Source organism: Haematobia irritans, chromosome 4, assembly GCF_050003625.1.
Source record: "Haematobia irritans isolate KBUSLIRL chromosome 4, ASM5000362v1, whole genome shotgun sequence".
In the NCBI taxonomy this organism is placed as follows: domain Eukaryota; kingdom Metazoa; phylum Arthropoda; class Insecta; order Diptera; family Muscidae; genus Haematobia; species Haematobia irritans.
The window spans coordinates 5841724-5869299 of NC_134400.1; the positions used below are offsets into that span (position 1 = coordinate 5841724).

The following is a 27576-nucleotide window of genomic DNA, read 5'->3' on the forward strand; positions in this document are numbered from 1 at the left end:
TTCTATAGAACTTTTTCTCAAAATTTTATTTCTATAGAAAATTTTGTGTGTATCCACTGTTTCCACTCGAGCTAAAAATTACCTACCAAAATTGGGAGAACATTTTACCAAAAAACTACCAGACAAAAAGGTTTTGTTTTGTAATGTTTTATTTCTATAGAAAATTTGTCAAGATTTTATTTCTATAGAAATTTTTCTCAAAATTTTATTTAATTTTTGTCAAAATTGCATTTCTATGGAAAATTTTGTCAAAATTTTATTTCTATAAAAAATTTTGACAAAATTTTATTCTATAAAAAATTTTGGCAAAATTTTATTTCTATAAAAAATTTTGGCAAAATTTTATTTCTATAGAAAATGTTGTCAACAATATTTTCTATAGAAAATGTTTCTATAGAAAATTTTGTCAAAATTTTGTGAAAATTTTATTTGTGAAAATTTTATTTCTATAGAAAATTTTGTGAATATTTAATTTCTATAGAAAATTTTGTGAAAATTTAATCTCTATAGAAAATTTTCTCAAAATTTTAAATATTTCTATATTGTGTGTATCCACTGTTTCTTCTCGATATAAAAATTACCTACCAAATTTGGGAGAAAATTTTATCAAAAAAATAACAGATAAAAAGGTTTTGTTTTGTAATATTTTATTCCTATAGAAAATTTGTCAAAATTTTATTGCTGTAGAAAATTTTGTCAAAATTTTATTTCTATAGAAAATTTTGTCAAAATTTTATTACTATAGAAAATTTTGTCAACATTTTATTTCTATAGAAAATTTTCTAAAAATGTAATTTCTATAGAAATGTTTCTCAAAATTTTATTGCTATAGAAATTTTTCTCAAAATGTTATTTCTGTAGAAAGTTTCCTCAAAATTTTATATCTTAGAAAATTTTCTCAAAATTTCTATAGAAAATTTTGTCAAAATTTTTTTCTATAGAAAATTTTGTCAAAATTTCATTTCTATAGAAAATTTTGTCAAAATTTTATTTCTATAGAAAATTTTGTCAAAATTTTATTTGTATGGAAAAATTTGGCAAAATATTTTTTTTTTCTATAGAACATTTTGTCAAAATTTTATTGCTGTAGAAAATTTTGTTCAAATTGCCTTTCTATATAATATTTTCTCAACATTTTATTTCTATGGAAAAATTTGGCAAAATATTTTTTTCTATAGAAAATTTTGTCAAAATTTTATTGCTGTAGAAAATTTTGTCAAAATTGCATTTCTATATAAAATTTTGTCAACATTTTGTTTTTATAGAAAATTTTCTAAAAATTTTATTTCTATAGAAATATTTCTCTAAATTTTATTTCTATAGAAATTTTTCTCAAAATTTTATTTCTGTAGAAAGTTTTCTCAAAATTTTATATCTTAGAAAATTTTCTCCAAATTTCTATAGAAAATTTTGTCAAAATTTTATTTCTATGGAAAATTTTGTCAAAATTTTATTTCTATGGAAAATTTTGTCAAAATTTTATTTCTATGGAAAATTTTGTCAAAATTTTATTTCTATAGAAAAATTTGTGAAGTACCTCTTAGTTGGATAGGAATATTTTGCAAAATCTACCAAAACATCAAGAACTCTACCAATTTACCAAACAGTAAAAAATCTACCATTTTAGGTAGAATTCTACCAATTGTTCCAGACGTGGGTATATCCTGATTTTCATTTCTGCCACATATTATACTCACAAAGTGAATTCATAAAATCAGCAATATTTTATTTTAATTATATTATATATTATATTATGAATTATATTGAGCCCCTGAAATATGTTCTGAATTTTGTTTCGTGTGATAATTTTCTATTTAGTCGTTACCTATTGTAAGATGGCTAACTAAGTACTTGCAATTGAACAAACCTGTCAAACATGTCATTTTCTACTTTACACATATTACATTCACAAAAATAATTTATAAAATCTGCAACATTTTGGATTTATATTTAGCCCCTTGAAATAGGCTTCGTTTTGTAATTTTCTTGGTTTGGTTCCTATTTCAAAAGAATAAAAATATTTTGCGTGCAATGCTATGTATTACCTAGAAATTTGCTTTAATTGAACATTTACATTAAATTACGGGCCCTCAAGGGAATACTGGGGTTTGTCCCATACAATATTTATTTTTCCCTTTTTGCAGCAAGTTTTATGGTTAATCTATGTGTGTATGGGTTTTGGAAGATTCTGTATATACTCTTTCTCATATGAAATTCCACTGTAGGCAGACATGTATGACTGATTGCCTTAAAAAGCTGCCATAAAATAATGTTTTGTTTTTTTTTTTGTTTATTTTGTGTTGTGTATTTTCGTGTAGGGAGGGCCGAGGTCTTGTTTCACTTGCCAAATTCTCTTGGCGGAGTTTTCTATTTTATTATACAATCAAGAAGATTTGTTATAAGCAGGCAAACCCACACACATTCGCATAAACAAACAACGAAAAAAAATCATAGAGACGAAGTCTCTTAAACCTATATGTGTATGCCTCGACTCGTCTAATACAAATAAATATAACGAGTTTTAATACAAACCTAGTCATATATGTTACTTACTATGATTGTGTATATTTTTTGGAGAGATGGGAGGAAGTTCATGTTTTTGGAGTTTCTTTTGGATTTCTGTTTCTTTTGGCTTGGAGTCGGAGAAAATATAATGTTGCTTATTGTATGTGTATGAGTGGCTGTGACTTTTTTTATTATAGAAAAGGCTACATTTTATGTGGTCATTTTATTTATTCGTGTCATAAAATATAAGGAAAAAAAGCATTTGCATAATTTTAGGCGCAGTACCAAATATACACTCACTCTCACTGCCACCACCGCCAACACAGTGAAATACAATACCATAACACTTAAAAGATATTTGTTATTCTATCGTGGAAAAAGCCTTTAAGATGATTTAAATGTATGTACGTTTTAAGTATTATTATTATTATTATAATAACGCTGCTCCCTTCTTTTCTACAAATATTCTTCTCTTTATGCCCGTAACGTTAAGTAAAGCTCCTGTTTTGTAATATAATAAAAAGGACACTAAGCGTAGGTATATATATATATATAATCCTGGCCATAAAGTTGTAAAGCTAAAGGTGTTCTTTTACCCAAAAGAGATATAAGCCTTATAAGGGTAAAAGCCATAAATAAAATTTCTTGGCCACTAGATCATATAACCGAGAAGACTGGGTTATCATTGCCAAAAGGAAACTGATTGTACGAAAGAATTTTAATTACTTGGCTATTGGAAAGGCTGTTATGCCATATTATAGATTTCCGACTAAAAGAATTATTAAAATTCCCCGATTTTGTATAACCAGCCATTCTTTACTTTCTCATTTCTTTGCTTCATGTAGAATTTTCTCTGTGTCGAGAGTTTATATATATATGATGTTACTCTTGCAAATGTTCCCCCTCAAGTGGCAAAAAGTTTATTTCGGAAAAGTTCATTATTACCAAACCGAAAAATAAAAATACCCAAATACTTTTCATAGACAAGAACAACGTAACAAGAAAAAAAAAAACAGAAACATAAATAAATAAATTGAAAAACTGTTTCGTGGCTCTTTTACTTTATCCAAGTTCTTCTTATAGCCTCACTTCCTCTTCTTGCATGTAGGGTCTACCAATATTTAAAGAAGAGTTCATATTTTTATGTTATTATTTATTTGGCTTAAACTTTTCATGAATTTAATGATAAAATATTGGTAATATTGCTTTTCAATAATGAGAAATATAACGCGGAGCAGCTAAAAGTATGCTTTAAACTTTTCTTCTTTATTTCTGTTTTTTTTTTTTTTTAGTTTTTATTTTGCATTATACACACCCAAGGGCTGTTATCGTAATTTATGGCAAGTATCGAAAAGCCACGAAATTAAGTGTTCCATTTTGTTTTTTATTCATCGTGGAGTGGACTTATATTTCATTTCCTCGAATAATAACAGAGTTGGTAAATAATAAAAATTAAACTTAAAAAAAAAAATAAACAAAATGCTGACCTATAGTGAGAAAATCCACGACAAGGCACTTATTCCCCTCAATACATAACGCATTTTGGATATATTTATTTTTATTAAAAAAACAAAAACAAAAAAAACACAAAACAAAAAAGCAAAACAAAATAAATATTGAGAAAGGAGTACATTCGGCCGAAGATGGTTAGTTCATGGCCTAAATCAAATCACCTAAATTAGATAACCATCAGATTTGAGAGAGTTGTTTTTCAATATTAAGACAATTTTTTGTCTAATGGGCATATTTAGCATTACACTTGCTAACGCTTCCAAAAAGTGGTTTGAAAATATTTCATATTCTCAATATTTGCTCGATGTATCCAGTTTCATATACTGGCCCAAAAGTAGGCAATAGATTTAATGGCATTTACATATTCAATAACTTTAGATTGTTGCCAAATAATCAGCAAATATAAATCAACTTAAGCAATTATTTTTATATCCTCCACCTTGGGATGGGTGGTATATTAACTTTGTCATTCCGTTTGTAACACATCGAAATATTGCTCTAAGACCCCATAAAGTATATATAATCTGGGTCGTGGTGAAATTCTGAGTCGATCTAAGCACGTCCGTCCGTCTGTTGAAATCACGCTAACTTCCGAACGAAACAAGCTATCGACTTGGTCGGATGGTATTGCAAATAGGCCATATCGCGCCACTTTTACGTATGTTATAGCCCCCATATAAACGGACCCTCAGATTTGGCTTGCGGAGCCTCTTGGAGGAGCAAAATTCAGCCGATCCGGTTGAAATTTGGTACATGGTGTTGGTATGTGGTCTCTAACAACCATGCAAAAATTGGTCCACATCGGTCCATAATTATATATAGCCCCCATATAAACCGATCCCCAGATTTGACCTCCGGAGCCTCATGGATGAGCAAAATTCATCCGAACCGGTTGAAATTTGGAACATGGTGTTAGTATATGGTCTCTAACAATCGTGCCAGAATTGGTCCATATCGGTCCATAATTATATATAGCCTCCATATAAACCGTTCTCCAGATTTGACCTCCGGAGGCTCTTGGAGGAACAAAATTCATTCGATCCGGTTCAAAGTTGGAACGTGGTGCTAGTATATGGCCGTTAACAATCACACAAAAATTGTTCCATATCGGTTCATAATCATGGTTCCCACTCGAGTCAAAAATAATCTACCAAAATTTTATTTCTATAGAATATTTTGTCAAAATTTTATTTCTATAGAAAATTTTGTCAAATTTTTATTTCTATAGAAAATTTTGTTAAATTTTAATTTCTATAGAAAATTTTGTCAAAATTTTATTTCTATAAAAACTTTTGTTAAAATTTTATTTCTATAGAAAATTTTGTCAAACTGAATTATATACGTACTTAATCGGTCTTTTTTGATTTAATATAACCACGTATGGATTTACCATTATGGCAGTTGTTGCCTGTAAAATCGTAAAGCAATTTTTTTTAAATTTTAATAAATCAAACAATTAATTTGCCACAATTGCATCCAAATAAAAAGTCATGAGCACTTATATCTTTTTGCAAATTTTTATTTTCGAAAAATTGTTATTATTATTTATATTAGCCTAAAGGTATGCAGCATTGTTATATGCTTTCGCCAATTTTTTCTTAACAATATAAAACAATCAATGATAAAGTTTTATATTGGCTAAAATATTTTAAAATTAAATGAATAGATCCATCTGTTAAAATATGGATTTAAACATCACTTACTGAATTTAAACCAAACCTCATAAAGTTACATTTCGTATTGATTTATATGAGGGTCTATAGCAAATATTTAATTTGTTATGTATATCGTATAGATTTTATAAAGGTACATCTACGTGTACCTATCCTCTATTCAGAACTACCATTGAAAATTTCCAATTGACACCAAAAATTTCATTGATGCAGAAATAAAAAAAAATATCAATTCCATTTATTAGTCACTTATTCCATAAAAAAATTGTGAAGCAAATTTTTTAAATTTATTTTAAATAAATTAAACAATTAATTTGTCCCAATAGCATGCAAATAAATTGTCCATGGTAGTCCTGCATATAGATATTAAAACAGATTTTAAGATATTCCTATAATACTGAAATGTCAATTTCGTTTTTAAACCAAAAAGTTGTGCATACTTTTAGGCTGCGATATTGAAATGGAATGTTTAAATATTTGATATAAATCAAATACAAACTGTGTTTAATTTCATTTCCACTAATTATCTAATTTAATGACATTTAATATGTTTATCCAAAAATACGTAAAGCCTATTACCTCTTGTGATTATTTTATTACAGAGATTATCAATTACGCATAACATTTTCACTTTATCCCTAACAATTTGATATTTATATTTCATTATTGTTATTCTATTATATATGAATATTTCTTCTAATCAAGCATAAACAACTAATGCCATTATGATTTTTTTCTTCTTGTTTGTTTTTCTTTCCAGATGACTGAATGAAACGTTTTTGATTTGGACCGTTAACGTATGGCAAACAAGGAAATGACCATAAATTCAATGGAAAATGTGAAATCTGAAAAAGGAATTCCAAGAAAAAGATAAACACAGAAACGAGAAAAAAAGAAACAAAGATACAAATGCCAAAAGGAATCAAAGTCCTAGTCATACACGTACGCACGCATAGGCAACACTTAACGGTAGCTTTTATTTTTAGCCATCCCAAAAGTATGCTTTGCACAGAAAAATAATATTTGTTTATGATAGCCACAAATTCTTGATTATATTATGTTGGAGACCATAAAATCAGGGTAGCAAAAAAGAAAACCCCGAGTCGAAATCGAAAACAGTGACATAGAAACGATACTGCTACTTCTTTTGTTAATAGCTGTTGTAAATATCTCAAAAAAATAGCTCAATTATTTCGTTCCTAGGCACGGACTAGCTTGCTATATCACCAAAACATAAAAGCCTGGCTACCTGTCCACTAACCATGTAGTCTGTAATAAAATAGCTGACCTTATATATTAAGCTTTTACAACATTTGGTCAATGATTACTTCTAGCCCCCTCCACTACCACTAGCAAAACAATTCTCTAAACTATAACCTACCTTTTTGAGGGGGTTCGTAGAGTATTTTTAACGAACCCCATAAACTTGAAGCTTTCACGACACCAAACCGCAACGATAACCAGAGTATTTCCATAGGTTCACCTATAGTGACAGGATACTGTGTGTGTGTGTTTGTGTGTCTGCTCAGGCCAAAGTGTTTGTTCCGTTGTTAGATATTTGTGTTAGTTAACATATCGTTAAGCAATAAACTTTGTTAAATACCATTGCCTACATTTAGGCAAAGGCATATACCATGGCTTTAGGTTATATGTGGGGTGGGAAGGGACAATAAATTCCTTGACCAAGCATTCTATTTAGGAATTTGTTAAATCAACAAAGACACATGCTTTTCTATGAATGAATTCGTTATCAATCCATAAGGTTGAAGGCTTTCACATTGGCAATGTGATTTAATGGCATAGAGAGTTTGAGGAATTTTTGATTTCTCTATTCTTGTTGTGGCATTTATATTGAAAGTGATTCAATATTGTCTGCCTTAAGAATATATCGTTAGATTGATGAATTTTTTATTAGATTTGTCTTCCTTAGGATTTTTTTTATTGAATGACGCTATAAACCTTGAGCAAGTATTCTGCTGGAACATAAAAAAACATTGAAATAAATTGAGGGTTAACGAAAATGAAATCTAGGTAATACTATAGAATTAATGATTGCTTCGAGGAAGGATATATGATTTTATGGTCTAACTGTTGGTATCCCTTCCATTTATTTGTATGATAATATTTCACCTATAATTTGCTCGATAGATCTAGTTTTCAATATTAGCCCAAAAGTAGGCAATGGGTTTACCGGTGGTTAAATATAAAAATATGACCTAAAAATGTAAAACAAATTAAAGATTTATTTTTTGTATTTCAGTACGACTTTCATGGAAAGTTGCACTTTCATTTCATATACTTCCAATAGTGATGTAGCATTTTTTTGTTGCACCGTTAACTACAATATCGGGTAGTTGTAAAACCAGACTTTTTTCACTAAATATTTTCCCGCCTAAAAGTATGCAAATGTCTCTATTCTTTTTATAACCTGCCCCACACTGTGGAACAGGGTATTATAAGTTAGTGCACATGTTTGCAACATCCAGAAGGAGACGAGATAGACACATGGTGTCTTTGACAATAATGCTCAGGGTCAGTCCCTGAGTCAATCTAGCCATGTCCGTCTGTCCGTCCGTCTGTCTGTGAATCAAAGTCTAGGTCACAGTTTAAGTCCAATCGACTTCAAATTTGGCACAAGTTCCTGTTTTCGGTCACAATAAAACCCTATTGATTTTGGAAGAAATCGGTTCAGATTTAGATATAGCTGCCATATATATCTTTCGCCCGATATGCACTTATATGGACCCAGAAGCCAGAGTTTTACCCTGATTTGCTTGAAATTTTGCACAAACATAACACTTGGTCGTATAGTCAAGGGTGCAAAATTTGATAGAAATCGGTTCATATTTACCTTTCGCCCGATATAGACTTATATGGCTCCAGAAATTAGGCTAAAATAATTTGGTTGAAATTTTGCACTAGGAGTACCATTAATAGTGTAGTCAAGTGTGCTAAATTTTATTGAAATCGGTTCAGATTTAGATATAGCTCCCATATATATATGTCGCCCGATTTTCCGTCATGTGACCACAAAGTTCAAAGTTGTAGTCCGATTTACGTGACGTCTATAGATTATAAATTTTGTCCAGATCGAGTGATATTTAAATGTATATAGTTGGGACAAACCTTTATATATAGCACCCAACACTTTTGACGGATTTGATATAGTATCGAAAATGTGGATTTACAAAGTGGTGCAGGGTATAATATAGTCGGCCCCGCCCGACTTTAGACATTACTTACATGTTTTTTTATACCCTTCACCATTGGATGGGGGGTATATTAACTTTGTCATTCCGTTTGTAACACATCGAAATATTGCTATAAGACCCCATAAAGTATATATATTCTGGGTCTTGGTGAACTTCTGAGTCGATTTGAGCATGTTCATCCGTCCGTCTGTTGAAATCACGCTAACTTCCGAACGTAACAAGCTATCGACTTGAAACTTGGCACAATTAGTTGTTTTTGATGTAGGTCTGATGGTATTGAAAATGGGCCATATCGGTCCACTTTTACGTATAGCCCCCATATAAACGGGCCCCCAAATTTGGCTTGCGAAGCCTCTAAGAGGAGCGAATTTCATACATGGTGTTAATATATGGTCTCTAATGACCATGCAAAAAGTGGTCCACATCGGTCCATAATTATATATAGCCCCCATATAAACCGAACACCATATTTGACCTCCGGAGCCTCTTGGAAGACCAAAATTCATCTGATTCAGTTGAAATTTGGTACGTGGTGTTTATATATGGCCTCAAACACCCATGCAAAAATTGGTCGAAATCGGTCCATAATCATATATAGCCCCCATATAAACCGATCCCCAGATTTGACATCCGGAGCCCCTTGGAAGAGCAAAATTCTTCCCATTCGGTTGAAATTTGGTACGTGATGTTAGTATATGGTATCCAACAACAACAGTGCAGGAATTGGTTCATATCAGTCCATAATTATATACAACCCCGATATAAACCGGTCCCGAGATTTGGTTTTGGAGCCTCTTGGAGGAGCAAATTTCATCCGAGTGAGTTGAAATTTGGTACATTGTGGTAGTATATTGCCGTGCCTAACTAGGTCCATATCGGTCTATAGTTATATATAGCACTCAGATAAATCGATCCCCAAGTACACAAAAATTGGTCCATATCAAGTTCATAATTGTATATAGCCCCCATATAAGCGACCAATTCTGGCTCTCTACGTACCGTGCAAAAGTCCATATCGATTCGTAATTATTTGTAGACTTAACTATACATACCTTTTTTGTCTAATATAAACCACGTATGGACTAACTCACAATTTAGAAAACGATGTTAAGAAGTTTTAAGATACCACAAACCAAGTATTTCGATTGTGAATGACAGTCTCTCGTAGAAGTTTCTACGTAATCCATGGTGGAGGGTACATAAGATTCGGCCTGGCCGAACTTACGGCCGTATATACTTGTTTTTTTTTTTTTTTTTTAAGGACAAGAGCAGGACTTACGAAATGCAGCGAAAAGCCTTTTCACAAACTTGAATTTATATTTTAGATTTCGCCTTTCGCAAGGCTTTTCTAACGCTACAACAATGTGCAACAATCGCTTTCGAAAAATTATTATTTTCAGATATGTTAAATATTAACCTAAAAGTATGCAGCATGCTCTTCTCTTCTTTCTTAAAAATAGGTTCCAATCAATGTAAAGCTAAATTTATTTGATATTAAATGAACTTTGTTAAAAGGTGGATTTAAACGTCACTTGAACTGAATTTAAACCAAATCGCATAATTTGCAATTGCTATTGCATAAAAATGTTAAATCTATCGTATAACTTTTATGAAGCAACATCTACGTATAGCTATTCTCTATGTTTACCCGTTTTCAGAGAGATTTTAAAATAATATCCTAAAAGTAAGCAATGTTTTTGATACATTTTTTCCTAAAAACATGCAAACAATTTTGGAAGCTTTCTTGAGGCTAACATTATTTGAAATGTAATAAACTGATCCGTGGTATTTTTTATCCAATTCAACAGAAAATTTGCAAACAGAAATATGAATTTAATTGCAAATGACAATGCTTTTGAATTTAAATTTCCTGCTCTCATTTTATACAATTTAAATTCTCATATATTTGTATTTGCAAATATTTTAAAATAAAACTTCTAATAAATTCCTTCGAATATCTATTCTCTATTTAAAAAACGGAGGAATTCCATAACTTTTTTTTTCTAAGAAATCTCAAATAGATGCTTGTTTGTTGTGGGATATGCAATGGTTGACCAGTGCAATGTAAAAAACTAATTGGTCTAGGACAAATATTCTTTGTAAAAGTAGAGGGCTTCTCAAAGAAAAAAAAAACAACCAAGATTTACAATTCAAAGAAATACCACAAAAAATATGTGGACAAATGCCCAAAAAAATGCTATAAAAATGAGAATCTTTGAATGTCTAGAATAATTTCAGTAGACTCAAAGAAATTACGAAGCATAAAGACGGACGGTATATGTCATTTAAAAAAAATTACACAAAAATACCACAAAAATGTATTTTATTGTAAAGATTAAAAAATCATTTTTTGATTCAATAGTTGAAGACATTTTTCCTAAAGATTGATACTAAAGGAAAAAAATCTATAACTCAACTATCGGAATCAATGACCACTCTGAAAGCTTTGTATACATTTGAATGCCAAGAAATATCGATACCTTAATGTCAGAGTAGGCTAAATCAACATTAAAATATTTTTCATGGTTTAAATTTTAAACCGAAAAACAAACCTTTGAAAATTCTATGAAAATAAAATTTAAAAAAAAAAATTTTATTTAGAAAAAATTTAAAAGAATTTCTTATAAAAACGACCTTCTACCGAATTTTATTTAGAAAAATTCGTAATTTTTAATTGAAAAGAATTTCTTATGAATTGCTAATATGGAAGCCTATAATTTTCGATTTTGGCCTACTATGGTAGGATAGTGTGCTGCCAAGAATTCCCTAACCATCATCTACTAAATTGATGTTTGCTATCATGATTTCTAGAGGTTTGAGTATTCGTGACCATGTCTGAATGTTAGGTATTAGGGAAAAGTTAAAGAGACGATATTTATTTTTGGTCTAAGGATTTTTATCGATCCATTTATTGGTGGTAACTCTTCTCCCTGTTAGTAGCGTCATTGCATGGGATAACTATGAAAAGTCACATTCATGATTGTTGTATAATTTAAAAGGAAAGGTCTTAAAGAGATTTGAAAGTCTCGCGGTTGTAATTTTACTAAAATTGGTAGACGCTATTTATAGTTGATATTATAAAATATACTATATATAGTATTAAAAAAATATTTTTTTTTGGGTATATTAGAACTAAGCGATGCTTTACAAATATTTGGCACTAAACAAAATTTAAAAATTAAATGACGGTACCAAGGTTGCTACATAGGGTTTTTCCAGGGAACGGGTTCCAGGTTGCCACAGTTGGTAGAATTCTGCCAAAAATTATAGATTTTTTTACTGTATGGTAAATTGGTAGAATTCTTACCCCCATATTCATAAAAGTTAACGTAAACTTTAAACCTACTATTACCATACAAATTCCTTCGATAAACTTTCAGTAAATTATTATGAATTTGGGCATTAGTGTTTTGGTAGATTTTGCAAATTATTCATATCCAACAAAGAGGTATTTCACAAATTTTCTATAGAAATAAAATTCTGACAAAATTTTCTATAGAAATAAAATTTTGACATAATTTTCTATACAAATAAAATTTCTACAAAATTTTCTATACAAATAAAATTTTGAGAAAAAGTTTCTATAGAAATAAAATTTTGACAAAATTTTCTATACAAATAAAATTTTGACATAATTTTCTATAGAAATAATATGTTAACAAAATTTTCTATATAAATGAAATCTTGATTAAATTTTCTATAGAAATAAAATTTTCACAATATTTTCTTTAGAAATAAAGTGTTGAAAAAATTTTCTATAGAGATAAAATTTTGACAAAATTTTCTATACAAATAAAATTCTCACAAAATTTTCTTTACAAATAAAATTTTGACAACATTTTCTTTAGAAATAAAAATGACATTATTTTCTACAGAAATTAATTTTTATAAAATTTTCTATAGAAATAAAATTTTGACATTTTCTTTAGAAATAAAATTTGATTAAATTTTCTATGGAAATAAAATTTTGACAAAATTTTCTTTAGAAATAAAAATTTGACAAAATTTTCTATAGAAATAAAATGTTAACAAAATTTTCTATAGAAATAAAATAACATTTTATTTCTATGGAAAGTTTTGTCAAAATTTTATTTCTATAGAAAATTTTGTCAATATTTTATCTCTAAGAAAATTTTGTCAAAATTTTATTTCTATAGAAAATTTTGTCAAAATATTATTTCTAAAGAAAATTTTTTCAAAATTTTATTTCTATAGAAAATTTTGTCAACATTTTATTTCTATATATAACAAAAATTTAGAAATGTTGTCAAAATTTTATTTCTATAGAAAATTTTGTCAAAATTTTAGTTCTATAGAAAATTTTGTCAAAATTTTAGTTCTATAGAAACTTTTGTCAAACTTTTACTTCTATAGAAAATTTTGATAAATTTTCTATATAAATAATATTTTGACAAAATTTTCTATAGAAATAAAAATTTGACAAAATTTTCTATAGAAATAAAATCTTGACTAAGTTTTCTATAGAAATACAATATTTACAAAATTTTTTTTTAAAAATAATATTTTGACAAAATTTTCTATAGAAATGAAATTTTGACAAAATTTTCTTTAAAAATAAAATTTTGACAAAATTTTCTTTAAAAATAAAATTTTGACAAAATTTTCTATAGAACTAAAATGTTGACAAAATTTTCTATAGAACTAAAATTTTGACAAAATTTTCTATAGAACTAAAATTTTGACAAAATTTTCTATAGAACTAAAATTTTGACAAAATTTTCTATAGAAATATAATTTTGAAAAAAATTTCTTTAGAAATAAAATTTTGACAAAATTTTCTATATAAATAAAATTTTGACAAAATTTTCTATATAAATAAAATTTTGACAAAATTTTCTATAGAAATAAAATTTTGACAAAAGTTAATATAGAACTAAAATTTTGACAAAAGTTTCTTTAAAAATAAAATTTTGACAAAATTTTCATTAGAAATAAAATTTTGGCAAAATTTTCTATAGAAATAAAATTTTGACAAAATTTTCTATAGCAATAAAATGTTGACAAAATTTTCTATACAGATAAAATTTTGACATAATTTTCTGTAGAAAGCTATAGAATAGAATTAAAAAGTTTTTGTTTCTCTCTTAGTACTGAGTGTTGCCCTAACCATTGCACCCCGTTGGCTTAATGTAGTTCGGAGAAAATAACAGATTAGAGGAATAACTTCTCATTTGCCTGAATCGACATTGTCCTATAACCCATAACAACCACACTCCGATGTTTTGCTTCCTTTGAGGATTGAAAGGCAAGTTTCTCACTTTTCCAAGTTTCCAATAAATCGTAATTTCCAATTCCACCTTTCATAACCATTATTTGGTTATCACTTATTAAAAAAAAAAAAACAAAATTTTCGGAGAATAAACTGGGCCAACCTATGTCTTCATTAAATAAACAATTCAATTACTTTCATAATTGTGAACATTAAATACGGGGTCAAAGATGAAGACTATAACAAAAAATTGTATTACATATAATTTTCTTCCCTTCAAGAATAATTGAAAGAAGCAATCACCCATGAAGATACTATCCTTAAGTAATGTGAATGTAATTGTAGCATATTTTTAGGCTCCATTGATTTTTTGGCCTATTATCCCTTGTGAAACCCAAAAAAAAGAAAACAAATGTAAAGACCAAAAATTTCATCCATAGAGCAGTATAAGGGAAACAACATTTACCCCCCATGAACCCAAACAGAATACTATCAATGCAAAATTTTATGGATTCCCCAAACATTCAATGTTGCCTTGGTAGACAAATTAGTAACAAAATGTTTATGTTTGACCACAATATTTTTTTTTATACAATTTGGTTTTTCTTCTATACTGAAAGCTATCATCAGCAAGCACAAAAACATAACAAAAACAAATTCATTTAGTTTTTTTTCTTATAATTTTATACAGCTTTAGATTTGATTGAAATAATGTCATATGAAAAGATTGCTTAGCCCAAGGTGAGGTTTCCTTTGTATAACATGTTCTTCCAATGAATTCTTGGGTATACCCAAGAAAACAATGTGACGTACATGAACTCAGAGGCGTAGCCAGACTTTGATGTTAAGGATACAAACACATAAAATTAGTTGTCCTTTTCAAGGACCTTTCTCTCATTACGACCCTGCTTGAACTCATACATTTTTATACCCACCACCATAGAATGGTGACGGGGGTATAATAAGTTTGTCATTCCGTTTGTAACGCATCGAAATATCGATTTCCGACTATATAAAGTATATATATTCTTGATCAGGGAGAAATTCTAAGACGATATAACGATGTCCGTCTGTCCGTCTGTCTGTCTGTCTGTCTGTCTGTCTGTCTGTCTGTCTGTTGTAATCACGCTACAGTCTTCAATAATGAAGCAATCGTGCTGAAATTTTGCACAAACTCGTCTTTTGTCTGCAGGCAGGTCAAGTTCGAAGATGGGCTGTATCGGTCCAGGTTTTGATATAGTCCCCATATAAACCGACCTCCCGATTTGGGGTCTTGGGCTTATAGAAACCGTAGTTTTTATCCAATTTGCCTGAAATTTGAAATCTGGAGGTATTTTGTGACCGTAAGGAGGTGTGCCAAAAATGGTGAGTATCGGTCCACGTTTTGGCATAGCCCCCATATAGGCCGATCTCCCGATTTTACTTCTTGGGCTTATAGAAACCGCAGTTTTTATTCAATTTACCTGAAATTGGAAATCTAGAGGTATTGTAGGACCACAAATACGTGTGCCAAAAATTGTGAGTATCGGTCCATATTTTGGTATAGCCCCCATAAAGACCCATCTCCCGATTTTACTTCTTTGGCTTATAGAAATCGCAGTTTTTATTCAATTTAGCGGAAATTGGAAATCTAGAGGTATTGTAGGACCACAAATACGTGTGCCAAAAATTGTGAGTATCGGTCCATGTTTTGGTATGTTCCCCATATAAAACGACCTCCCGATTTGGGGTCTTGGGCTTATAGAAACCTTATTTTTTATCCAATTTGTCTGAAATTGGAAATCTAGAGGTATTTTAGGACCATAAAGAAGTGTGCCGAAAATGGTGAGGATCGGTCCATATTTTGGTATAGCCCCCATATAGACCGATTTCCCGATTTGACTTCTTGGGCTTCTAGAATCCGAAGTTTTTATCCTATTTGCCTGAAATTGGAAATCTAGAGGTATTTTCGGGTCATAAAAAGGTGTGCCGAAAACGGTGAGTATCGGTCCATATTTTAGTATAGCCCCCATAAGAACGATCTCCCGATTTAACTCCTTGGGTTTCTAGAAACCGTAGTTTTTATCTGATTTGCCTGAAATTGTAAATATTCTGGTATTTTAGGCTCACAAAAACGTGTATCGGATTAAGTTTTTATCGGTCCATTTGGTAATGCCTCCATATAGACCGACTTCACTTCTTGAGGGTGTAGAAGGCGCACTGATGATGAAAATTGCTTGAAACTCAATGTAAAATTTCCAGATTTTACTTCTACAGATTTAAGATTTCAAATCAAGACTTTATTTTATAATTTTCTTGCACACTTACAAGAGATGTTAATGATTCCTCTAAAACTCAAACAAAAATGGTTCTTATAAATCCAGAATCTGATATAGTCCTCATGGATGAAATCTTTAAATTTATCTTCGTGAAGTGTCCTCAAGTCCTCAAGCCCTCCTGAAATTTCAAAGGAAACCCTAATATTTGGTTCATGGTGGTGGGTATTTAAGATTCGGCCCGGCCGAACTTACTGCTGTATATACTTGTTTGTAGATGTTTTCCTTTGAATTATTATGGTATATTGTATTACCATGGCATATTGGCAAATGTGGTGAATATGTTACCATCATCTGTGTAGACACTGGGTCATTTCAATAATTTCTCGTGATTTGCTATAAGTCAGAACTCTTAGTTTTTCACTTGGCTTTTTGTTTCGCATATATTCCATCTGGAGAGACAAAAACACTTCAAATTGAGATGAATAAAATATCATTTAATATTCAATTAACAAAATTTCTTACATCTCGATTAATATTTGTGTTTGTTATTTAAATTTTCAATGACGTTGGTATTTCTAATATGAGGTAATTAAAATTAATGAAGTAAAATTAACTGTAAACAGTTTAATGCAAACGGACGCATTCAACTGAATCGAATTGAGTTATACTGAATTAAGTGAAATGAAATTAATTTTTTCCATTATTTTAGAAGTTATGACTTGGAAGTTTATTTAAATGAAGAATTAAAAATTGTTTTCCACGAATTTCAATTTTTATTTTTAACTGTTTTATTACACTTTTATTTTCTTATTATGTAGGTTTCTCAATATGAAATTTTTTTCGCTCCGACCAGGTGTTGCACCAAAACATTAACCCTTAACACCCCAGCAAAAAAAACCACGCCAGAAAAGTGATGAAAATGTTCTTTTTGGATTCGGAAGTGGTGCAAAATTGACACAGAAGCGATAGGTTAAAGTGGCAGCCCGATTAAGATTCAGGCTCTCTTAGACTATTCAGTCCATTGTGATAGGTTAGGTTAGGTTAAAGTGGCAGCCCGACAGAAGCGATGAATTTAACACGGGCTTGCCATAGGACGCAAGTCGTCCATTTCAACAGCCGTTGCACTGAATTTGCATTACTTCTTTAGGTGTGATCCGAATTCAATGTTTTGGATGTAAATTAAAAAATTTGTGATATTTTGTCACATAAATAATTTTTATAATTTTTTATAATTTTTAATGAATTCTAACGCTTGTCGGAAATGTCTGACCTCAAATATTTTCAAAAATTCACAATTTTTTCAGATTGGATTTAGCATTTTTTTCGACAACATTTAAATGATTTGTACCATTTTATGAATTCTTACTCTGGCTCCTGGGGCCATATAAGTCCATATAGGGCGAAATATATATATGGGAGCTATATCTAAATCTGAACCGATTTCTTCCAAAATAAATAGTGTTCTATTCTGAGCCAAAACACATACTTGTGCCAAATTTGAAGTCGTTTGGACTAAAACTGCTACCTAGACTTTGATTACAAAAATGTGTTCACGGACAGACGGACATGGTTATATATAGACTCAGGAGCCCACCCTGAGCATTTTTGTCAAAGACACCATGTGTCTATCTCGTCTCCTTCTGGGTGTTGCAAACATATGCACTAACTTATAATACCCTGTTCCACAGTGTGGCGCAGGATATAAAAGTCTAAAATAAAATAATAAAACACTTCTTTTAAAGAAACATTTTTTTATACCCTCCACCATAGGATGGGGGTATATTAACTTTGTCATTCCGTTTGTAACACATCGAAATATTGCTCTAAGACCCCATAAAGTATATATATTCTGGGTCGTGGTGAAATTCTGAGTCGATCTGAGCATGTCCGTCCGTCCGTCCGTCTGTTGAAATCACGCTAACTTCCGAACGAAACAAGCTATCGACTTGAAACTTGGCACAAGTAGTTGTTATTGATGTAGGTCGGATGGTATTGCAAATGGGCCATATCGGTCCACTTTTACGTATAACCCCCATATAAACGGACCCCCAAATTTGGCTTGCGATCATTCTAAGTGAAGCAAATTTCATTCGATTTGGTACATGGTGTTAGTATACGGTCTCTAATACCATGCAAAAATTGGTCCATATCGGTCCATAATTACATATAGCCCCCATATAAACCGACCCCCCGATTTGGCTTGCGGAGCCTCTAAGAGAACCAAATTTCATCCGATCCGGCTGAAATTTGGTACATGGTGTTAGTATGTGGTCTCTAACAACCATGCAAAATTGGTCCACATCGGTCCATAATTATATATAGCCCCATATAAACCCCATTTGGCTTGCGGAGTCTCTAAGAAGCAAATTACATCCGATCTTGCTGAAATTTGGTACATGGTATTGGTATATGTTCTCTAATGACCATGCAAAAATTGGTCCACATCGGTTCATAATTATATATAGCCCCCATAAAAACCGATCCCCCGATTTGGCTTGCGGAGCCTCTAAGAAACGAAAATTTCATCCGATCCGCCTGAAATTTGGTACATGGTGTTGGTATATGTTCTCTAATGACCATGCAAAAATTGGTTCATATCGGTCCATACTTATATATAGCCCCCATATAAAACGATTCCCAAATTTGTCCTCCGGAGCCTCTTGGAGGAGCAAAATTCATCCGATCCTGATGAAATTTGGAACATGGTGTTAGAATGTCATCTCTAACAAACACGCAAGAATTGGTCCATATCGGTCCATAATTATATATAGCCTCTTGGAGGAGCAAAATTCATCCGATCCGGTTGAAATTTGCAACGTGGTGTTAGTATAAGGCCGCTAATATCCATACCAAAATTGGTACATATCGGTCTATAGTTATCCCCAATCACACAAAAATTGGTCCATATCGGTTCATATTCATGGTTGCCACTCGAGCCAAAAATAATCTACCAAAATTTTATTTTTATGGCAAACATTGTCAAAATGTTATTTCTATAGAAAATTATGTAAAAATTTTATTTCTATAGAAAATTTTGTCAAAATTTTATTTCTATAGAAAATTTTGTCAAAGTTTTATTTCTATAGAAAATTTTGTCAAAATTTTATTTCTATAAAAATTTTGTCAAAATTTTATTTCTATATAAAATTTTGTCAAAATTTTATTTCTATACAAAATTTTTTCCAAATTTTACTTCTATAGAACATGTTGTCAAAATTTTATTTCTATAGAAAATTTTGTCAAAATTTTATTTCTATAGAAATTTTTTTCCAAATTTTATTTCTATAGAAATTTTTTTCCAAATTTTACTTCTATAGAACATGTTGTCAAAATTTTATTTCTATAGAAACTTTAAACTTAATTACATACGTATTTAATCGGCCTTTTTTAGTTTAATATATACTACGTATGGAGTACCTTGTAATTTAGAAGACGGTGTTAGGAAGTTTTAAGATACCTTGGCATCGGCAAGTGTTACTGCAACCCAAGTAATTCGATTGTGGATGACAGTCTTCAGTAGAAGTTTCTACGCAATCCATGGTGGAGGGTACATAAGCTTCGGCCTGGCCGAACTTGCGGCCGTATATACTTGTTTTTTAATAATAACCACCAAAATTCAAAGTCGGATTTTCTCAAATTTGGTAGATTATTTTCGGCTCGAGTGGCAACCGTGAATACATATTTAGTAAACTTGTATGGTTTTTTATGTTTGATTTTTTCTTATTTTATTTCAAGTAAAATAAATTTGCCCATATTGGGTAAATTTTAACTACAACTCAATAATTTTCTTGAACTAAAATAAAGTTAAATTTTATGCCCTCGTTTTTTGGTTTTGAGAGTACATTTTTAAGCCTTAATTTTCTTAGATTTTTAATTTACTTTTTTACCATTGAGTTTCCAAAAAATAAAAATTTCTTTTATTATATCTACATATTTTTATTAAAGCTCTTGTTCTCCTACATATGAACACGTGTCAATAAAATCTTACTTAAATTGTATAACATATATGACAAAAAAAAAATTATATATTTATTCACTGATTATGGACAAACAATTGTTACAATTTATATTTACTCTAAGATTTGTTTAAATCCTTTCACTTTCCCTAACCATAAAATATCTTCCATTTGCTTCTCTTTCTTTGCAGGATTTTTAATAAAAAGGACAAATGCAAATATAACAAATTCAGAATTCATAACTACCAAAGATATGTAAATATAAAGTTTATGGAATTTGTATATCAATCAATATACATGCAATAATAACAAAGGATAACAAGAAAAAGAATTGCAAATAACTACTGAAAATTTTTAAAACAAAACAACACAAATATATATATATATATTAAAAAAGCTTTTTCATCTCACATTTCACTTCATATGAAATAATCACAAAATCTTACAAACTGCAAGATAAACTCCAAAAACAATAGAACAACTACAAGGAAATTTATAGAAAATAACCAAATATTGATATATATATATTTATAAATAAAGAAATAGATGTAAATAAAATTGGCAATACGACTACAATTTAAAGAAAATAAGTAACGAGAAAAAAAACAGACACAAACTTCCAGAATAAGAATAATCGAAATTGAATCGAAATTAAGAAGAAAATCTTGCCGCAATAATCGTTGATGCTCAAAATAATCCTGCAGATATTCATACATACTCAACACTCAAATGCCAGAGAAAATAACATAGCAACATTGTAACAAGAATTTCACTTAGCAATCGTTACGAAAAAGCACATTAAGATAAGTCGTCATAAGAAGCAGCCTTCATTGCAGCAAGAAAACAAAAGCAAGGGAAACGGAAATCGCACACTTACACACACACACACACACTCGCTCTTTCAAACAGCAGAGGATTCGATGACATTTTTGGTAAAACGAAACGTCAATGTAATTTCCATGCACACATGAACCCATACTCATTCGCACATAACCACGTGGAATATTCAACGCTTACAACGATATTCACTCCTACATGAAATCCAACACACATAACCCCAGTGAGAAGACTTAAGCTTAAGCGACATTATCGCAGTGATACTCAACAGTCTCGAAGTGAACAACAAATTTTTGAACGAAGTTGCCTTAAGATTATAAAGGCTCATTGCGCTCATCAGAGATTCATTCTCTCGTTCTCTCTCTCCGTCTCTTTGGCCTACCATCACTTCGCCATATAACAAAGGACCCAAGCCATTACTATTGTCGTTGTTAGTTGTTGTAGACACCAACTCTAGCAACAACAACAACAAACGGCATCACAACTTTAGTATACCCCAAGGAGTAGCAATAGCAACAGTAACAACGGCAGCAACATGTTGCTACGACATCAACATGCCGTACTAATCGGATTTACATTGTTAATTTATAGCTTACAAGGATATACAAATGTTCAAGCAGTGGGTAAGTACGAACAATTGACACCAGATCGCATACGACAAACCCATTTTCACATTTGAACAAATAAATTTTCTTTCATTGAAAACCCTAGGAAATAAATTAGTTTTGTCCTCCATGAAAAAGAGGAATATCCTCTATTTGCAAGACATTGTTATATGGTGCATAGGCATAAATATCCCGGAGTTTTGAATGAAATAGGCTAATGTTTGGATCCTTTTGTACCAAACAAGTAACCATTGTGTATAATTCAATTCGATAAAAGAAAGATTAATGGTTGTCTTTCTGCCAGAGAATCACCAAAATCAGCGACAAATTATAATAAGGACATTACGGGGTTCTTTTTGGGGGGGGGGTTTATTTTTGCAGATAACCGAAAAATTTTTGGGATTTAGCTAAGGGAATGTTGGAATTGAAAAGCATCACCTTGAAGGCTTTTAATTTTATTACTCAAAAGCAAAAAATGTTGAAAATACTATTAAATTTCTGAAATTAGTTTAGATTTGTTCGAATAGGCTCCCTTTGGCCTTAAAAATGGCAAGATGAAGAAAAGTGGCCCTGTGGAATTTTGGTCTATTCCCGTTTTGGTATGATCGACACTTTATTTGTTTCTAGTGCCTACCAGGGTTGATAAAATTGCACGTGTGCATTGTTTTTTTCGTATTGCAAGTACCGCCCATGTATTAAATGCCCTTCAAATATAAACACCAGTCCAAATCATGTTTATCCATATCTCCAATTGTGCCACTTTCACAAATGTTATGGGAAATTGTATTTGTTTGATTCCTCATGCAGACAAAACAGTCAATTAAGCTGATATTTCTATTTCTCCCAGAATGAGAAAATTTCATATTAATAAAATAAACAAGTATATACGGCCGCAAGTTCGGCCAGACCGAAGCTTATGTACCCTCCACCATGGATTGCGTAGAAACTTCTACTGAAGACTGTCATCCACAATCGAATTACTTGGGTTGCGGTAACACTTGCCGATGGTAAGGTATCTTAAAACTTCCTAACACTGTCTTCTAAATTACAAGGTACTCCATACGTAGTATATATTAAACTAAAAAAGGCCGATTAAATACGTATATAATTAAGTTTAAAGTTTCTATAGAAATAAAATTTTGACAACATTTTCTATAGAAATAAAATTTGGAAAAAATTTTCTATAGAAATAAAATTTGGAAAAAATTTTCTATAGAAATAAAATTTGGAAAAAAATTTCTATAGAAATAAAATTTGGAAAAAATTTTCTATAGAAATAACATTTTGACAAAATTTTCTATAGAAATAACATTTTGACAATGTTTGCCATAAAAATAAAATTTTGGTAGATTATTTTTGGCTCGAGTGGCAACCATGAATATGAACCGATATGGACCAATTTTTGTGTGATTGGGGATCGGCTGTATATAACTATAGACCTATATGGACCAATTTTGGTATGGATATTAGCGGCCTTATACTAACACCACGTTGCAAATTTCAACCGGATGGGATGAATTTTGCTCCTCCAAGAGGCTATATATAATTATGGACCGATATGGACCAATTCTTGCGTGTTTGTTAGAGACCACATTCTAACACCATGTTCACCACTGTGGTATCACAATGGACTGAATAGTCTAAGTGAGCTTGATACATCGGGCTGCCACATAACCTAACCTAACCTAACACCATGTTTCAAATTTCAACCGGATCGGATGAATTTTGCTCCTCCAAGAGGCTCCGGAGGACAAATCTGGGAATCGATTTATATGGGGGCTATATATAAGTATGGACCGATATGGACCAATTTTTGCATGGTCATTAGAGAACATATACCAACACCATGTACCAAATTTCAGCCGGATCGGATGAAATTTTCGTTTCTTAGAGGCTCCTCAAGGCAAATCGGGGGATCGGTTTATATGGGGGCTATATATAATTATGAACCGATGTGGACCAATTTTTGCATGGTCATTAGACAACATATACCAATACCATGTACCAAATTTCAGCCGGATCGGATGAAATTTGCTTCTCTTAGAGGCTCCGCAAGCCAAATGGGGTTTATATGGGGCTATATATAATTATGGACCGATGTGGACCAATTTTGCATGGTTGTTAGAGACCATATACTATTATTAATTTTGCTTCTCTAAAAGGCACCGGAGGTCAAATCTGGGGATCGGTTTATATGGGGGCTATATATAATTATGAACTGATATGAAACAATTCCTGCATGGGTGATGGATACCATATACTAACATCACGTACCAAATTTCAAACGAATCGGATGAATTTTGCTCTTCCAAGGGGCTCCGGAGGTCAAATCTGGGGATCGGTTTATATGGGGGCTATATATAATTATGGGCAATGGTTAGCATGCCCGCCTTGCATACACAAGGTCGTGGGTTCGATTCCTGCTACGACCGAACACCAAAAAGTTTTTCAGCGGTGGATTATCCCACCTCAGTAATGCTGGTGACATTTCTGAGTGTTTCAAAGCTTCTCTAAGTGGTTTCACTGGAATGTGGGACGCCGTTCGGACTCGGCTATAAAAAGGAGGTCCCTTGTCATTGAGTTTAACATGGAATCGGGCAGCATTCAGTGATAAGAGAGAAGTTCACCACTGTGGTATCACAATGGACTGAATAGTCCAAGTGAGCCTGATACATCGGGCTGCCATGATAGGACGAAATTTGCTTCTCTTAGAGGCTCCGCAAGCCAAATCTGGGAATCGGTTTATATGGGGGCTATATTTAATTATAGACCGATGTGGACCAATTTTGGCATGGTTGTTATTGACTATATACTAACACGATGTACCAAATTTCAGCAGTATCGGATGCAATTTGCTTCTCTTAGAGGCTTCGCAAGCCAAATTTGAGGGTCCTTTTATATGGGGGCTATACGTAAAAGTGGACCGATATGGCCCATTTACAATACCATGCGACCTACATCAATAACAACTACTTGTGCCAAGTTTAAGGTCGATAGCTTGTTTCGTTCGGAAGTTAGCGTGATTTCAAAAGACGGACGGACGGACGGACGGACGGACATGCTCAGATCGACTCAGAATTTCACCACGACCCAGAATATATATACTTTATGGTGTCTTAGAGCAATATTTCGATGTGTTACAAACGGAATGACAAAGTTAATATACCCCCCATCCTATGGTGGAGGGTATGAAAAGTACCTTTGGCGCTTTGCCAGCGAAGCGGTGTCTTTGATATTTTGCTCTCCAAATTGCCTCAGATGCAAAAGTCCAACTGGTTGAGATATGAAGATGTTGAAGACAATTCTACGGTAGAAATAAAGCAAGGAACCTCCTTTTTGAGCCATTTTTGGTTAACGCGATGTGAAATTGGTCCTTTCTGTGGACGAAATGTTTGTCTGGTTAGGGCTTCAGTACTTGTTTGATTGCATTTCCCCATAATATTTCGCATTTATTTTGACCACACGGACGATGAATACGAGCAGGGAGCGACCATTGCACCCAGAGAAGGAATATGATAACCTCAAACATTAATTAAAGAGCAAAATGTTATTTTTGGGTGGTGACCATGTAACATGGTGTTCGCAACCATGTTATTTTCTCGGAAATCTTGTATCTGATTCGGCAAGAAGGTTATATTTGACGAGAAAATAACATTTTAGTGACAAACATGTTACATGGTCACCATACAAAAATAACATTTTGCTCTTCAAACATGTTTGAGGTGATCATATTCCTTCTCTGGGTGCAATGGTCGCTCCCTGCTCGTATTCATCGTCAGTGTGGTCAAAATAAATGCGAAATATTTCATTCAATTCAATGGAAGGTGTAAATTTACAGCTGACCTCTTGTGCAAGTAAGATCATTTTGTTGACAAACTGCTCAATTTGGAATTGCATCTCATCAGAAAAAAAAAACAAAATTCCACTTTCGGGCAAGCGATGCAATTCCTTGACAATTTCCAGTCTTACCTTTTTTTTGTACATCGGAGTGCTCTTGCACTTTTGGGAACTTCAATGACTTTTGTCCAAGCTCGCTTTTTAAAATGCATTGCATCCGTTCTCACAATATGTTCAACTCAAGATCAAGATTTCTATCACGGTGGCGTGGTTTTCGAACAAATATGGACTTCACTTTTCGTATCATTTCGGTTTTTTGTTAGTTTGTCAGTAACGATCACGAGAAACAAACGATTTACTCATACTTAAAGGCTGGAGGGCTCTAACCATAGCCATTGTGGGTTTTCAACTGAATATAAATCAATCACACTATCATGAATAATTTTATTTCTGAATGCAATAGATCAAAATGCTTTTGTAAACTTGTAAACGATAAAATGAACTATTGCTGGAATAAATCTGTCAGGCCATCCGTTTAGAAATGATTGCAACCTCAAATTGGTAGCAATGCATATCAGCCATCCTGCAATGGTTAGCATGCCCGCCTTGAATACAAAGGGTCGTGGGTTCAATCCCTGCTTCGACCGAACACCAAAAAGATTTTCAGCGGTGAGTTATCCTCTCGCAGTAATTCTGGCAATATTTCTGTGTGTTAAAAATTAAAAATTTGAATAAATTTAATTAAATTTAATTCAAACTATTACATTGAAGAGATTATTAACTAAAAGTAATACTTATCATAATTAAATTTAATTAAACTAATTTAACGATTCAATATACATTAAATATTACTATTATTATCAGACATAGTCTCTTTGGGAAAATCATTATCTTCGCAAATTTTTAATGGTCATCCTCCTTTAAGCTCTGACCTTTTGCCTTTAAAAAGATTTCTAGAATTGAATCGACATTATTTTTGTCTCTATAGTTTTTCGTGTTGGTTTAAGTGTCAACCACACTTTACAAAAAAAAACCATTACAACTTTACACCAAGGGGGCCAGATTAAAATATTTTGGGGTAGAAAAACAAATAAAACAAAGCCATCAATAAGAAATGCAAAAAGAACACAAAAAAAAAAACGTAACGAGATCTGTCATCCACACTTTGCAGGGCCACCCAAAATAAAAAGAAGTGAAAAACTCGAATATAATTGAGAGGCGAATGGCTACGACAATGGCAACATGAATGTCGGCATAACCATCGCATCAAGCGCCTTAATATAATGCTGATGGCGCCGCCACACGTTTTCATGTTTTCATATTCTAGCGAGAGAATCTTCACCCACACACTGGGTGAGCACATGGACACGATATACTTCCAGTAGGGTGCTGACGAGAGGAGATAGGCCACCCCTCTATTGACCTCCATTTGCCATAGTATTACAAAAAAAAAAAAAAAAACAAACTCACTTGGCTACTTAGATCAACTTTGGCGGTGTATGGTGGCCGTAGCAGCAACATTAAAGGCGTCAAACAAAATATCTTAACGCTGCGGGATGGGAGAACACAAAAAAATGCGAACTGATTGATGACAAGAGAAAAGAATGGGAAATAAAACAATTCTGGTGTTGAACGATTTTCCTCTCTTTATGACTCTCTCTCTCTCTCTCTCTCTCTCTCTCTCTCTCTCTCTCTCGATATAGCCATTAGGTCCCCATGGTTTTGTGACACACATTTTGCTGCTCATGAAATGAGACGCACATTTAAATATAGCAGAAAACTGCATCTACAGGATTCATGGATGAAAATAAAACAAGGGCACCGCCAGTAGTAGAGGCAACCATGCCCATATACACAAATGCTGTGTCTGATGTGCGTTATTAAGCTATGACCAGTGTTAGTGTGGGTGTCACATAATTTAAGTGGTCCATAGCTGGGTTGGTACTTTGCA

General features: G+C 31.9%; 1 protein-coding gene across 11 annotated transcripts in view; it reads left to right on the top strand.

The window, feature by feature from the left end:
• Nucleotides 1-27576, top strand: part of nrm (neuromusculin) — an 837985-nt gene that overhangs the window by 576211 nt on the left and 234198 nt on the right. For 8 of the 11 annotated variants that reach the window (XR_012722287.1, XM_075308260.1, XM_075308254.1 and 5 more), the window contains 2 exons: nt 6451-6659; nt 20538-21806. Coding sequence is in view for 10 of the 11 variants with exons in the window: in XM_075308260.1 (XP_075164375.1) it covers nt 21719-21806 (88 nt within the window). In the remaining variant the exon portion in view is untranslated. The remainder of the gene's footprint in view (nt 1-6450; nt 6660-20537; nt 21807-27576) is intronic. The other 3 variants (XM_075308257.1, XM_075308255.1, XM_075308258.1) reach the window with 3 other exon arrangements.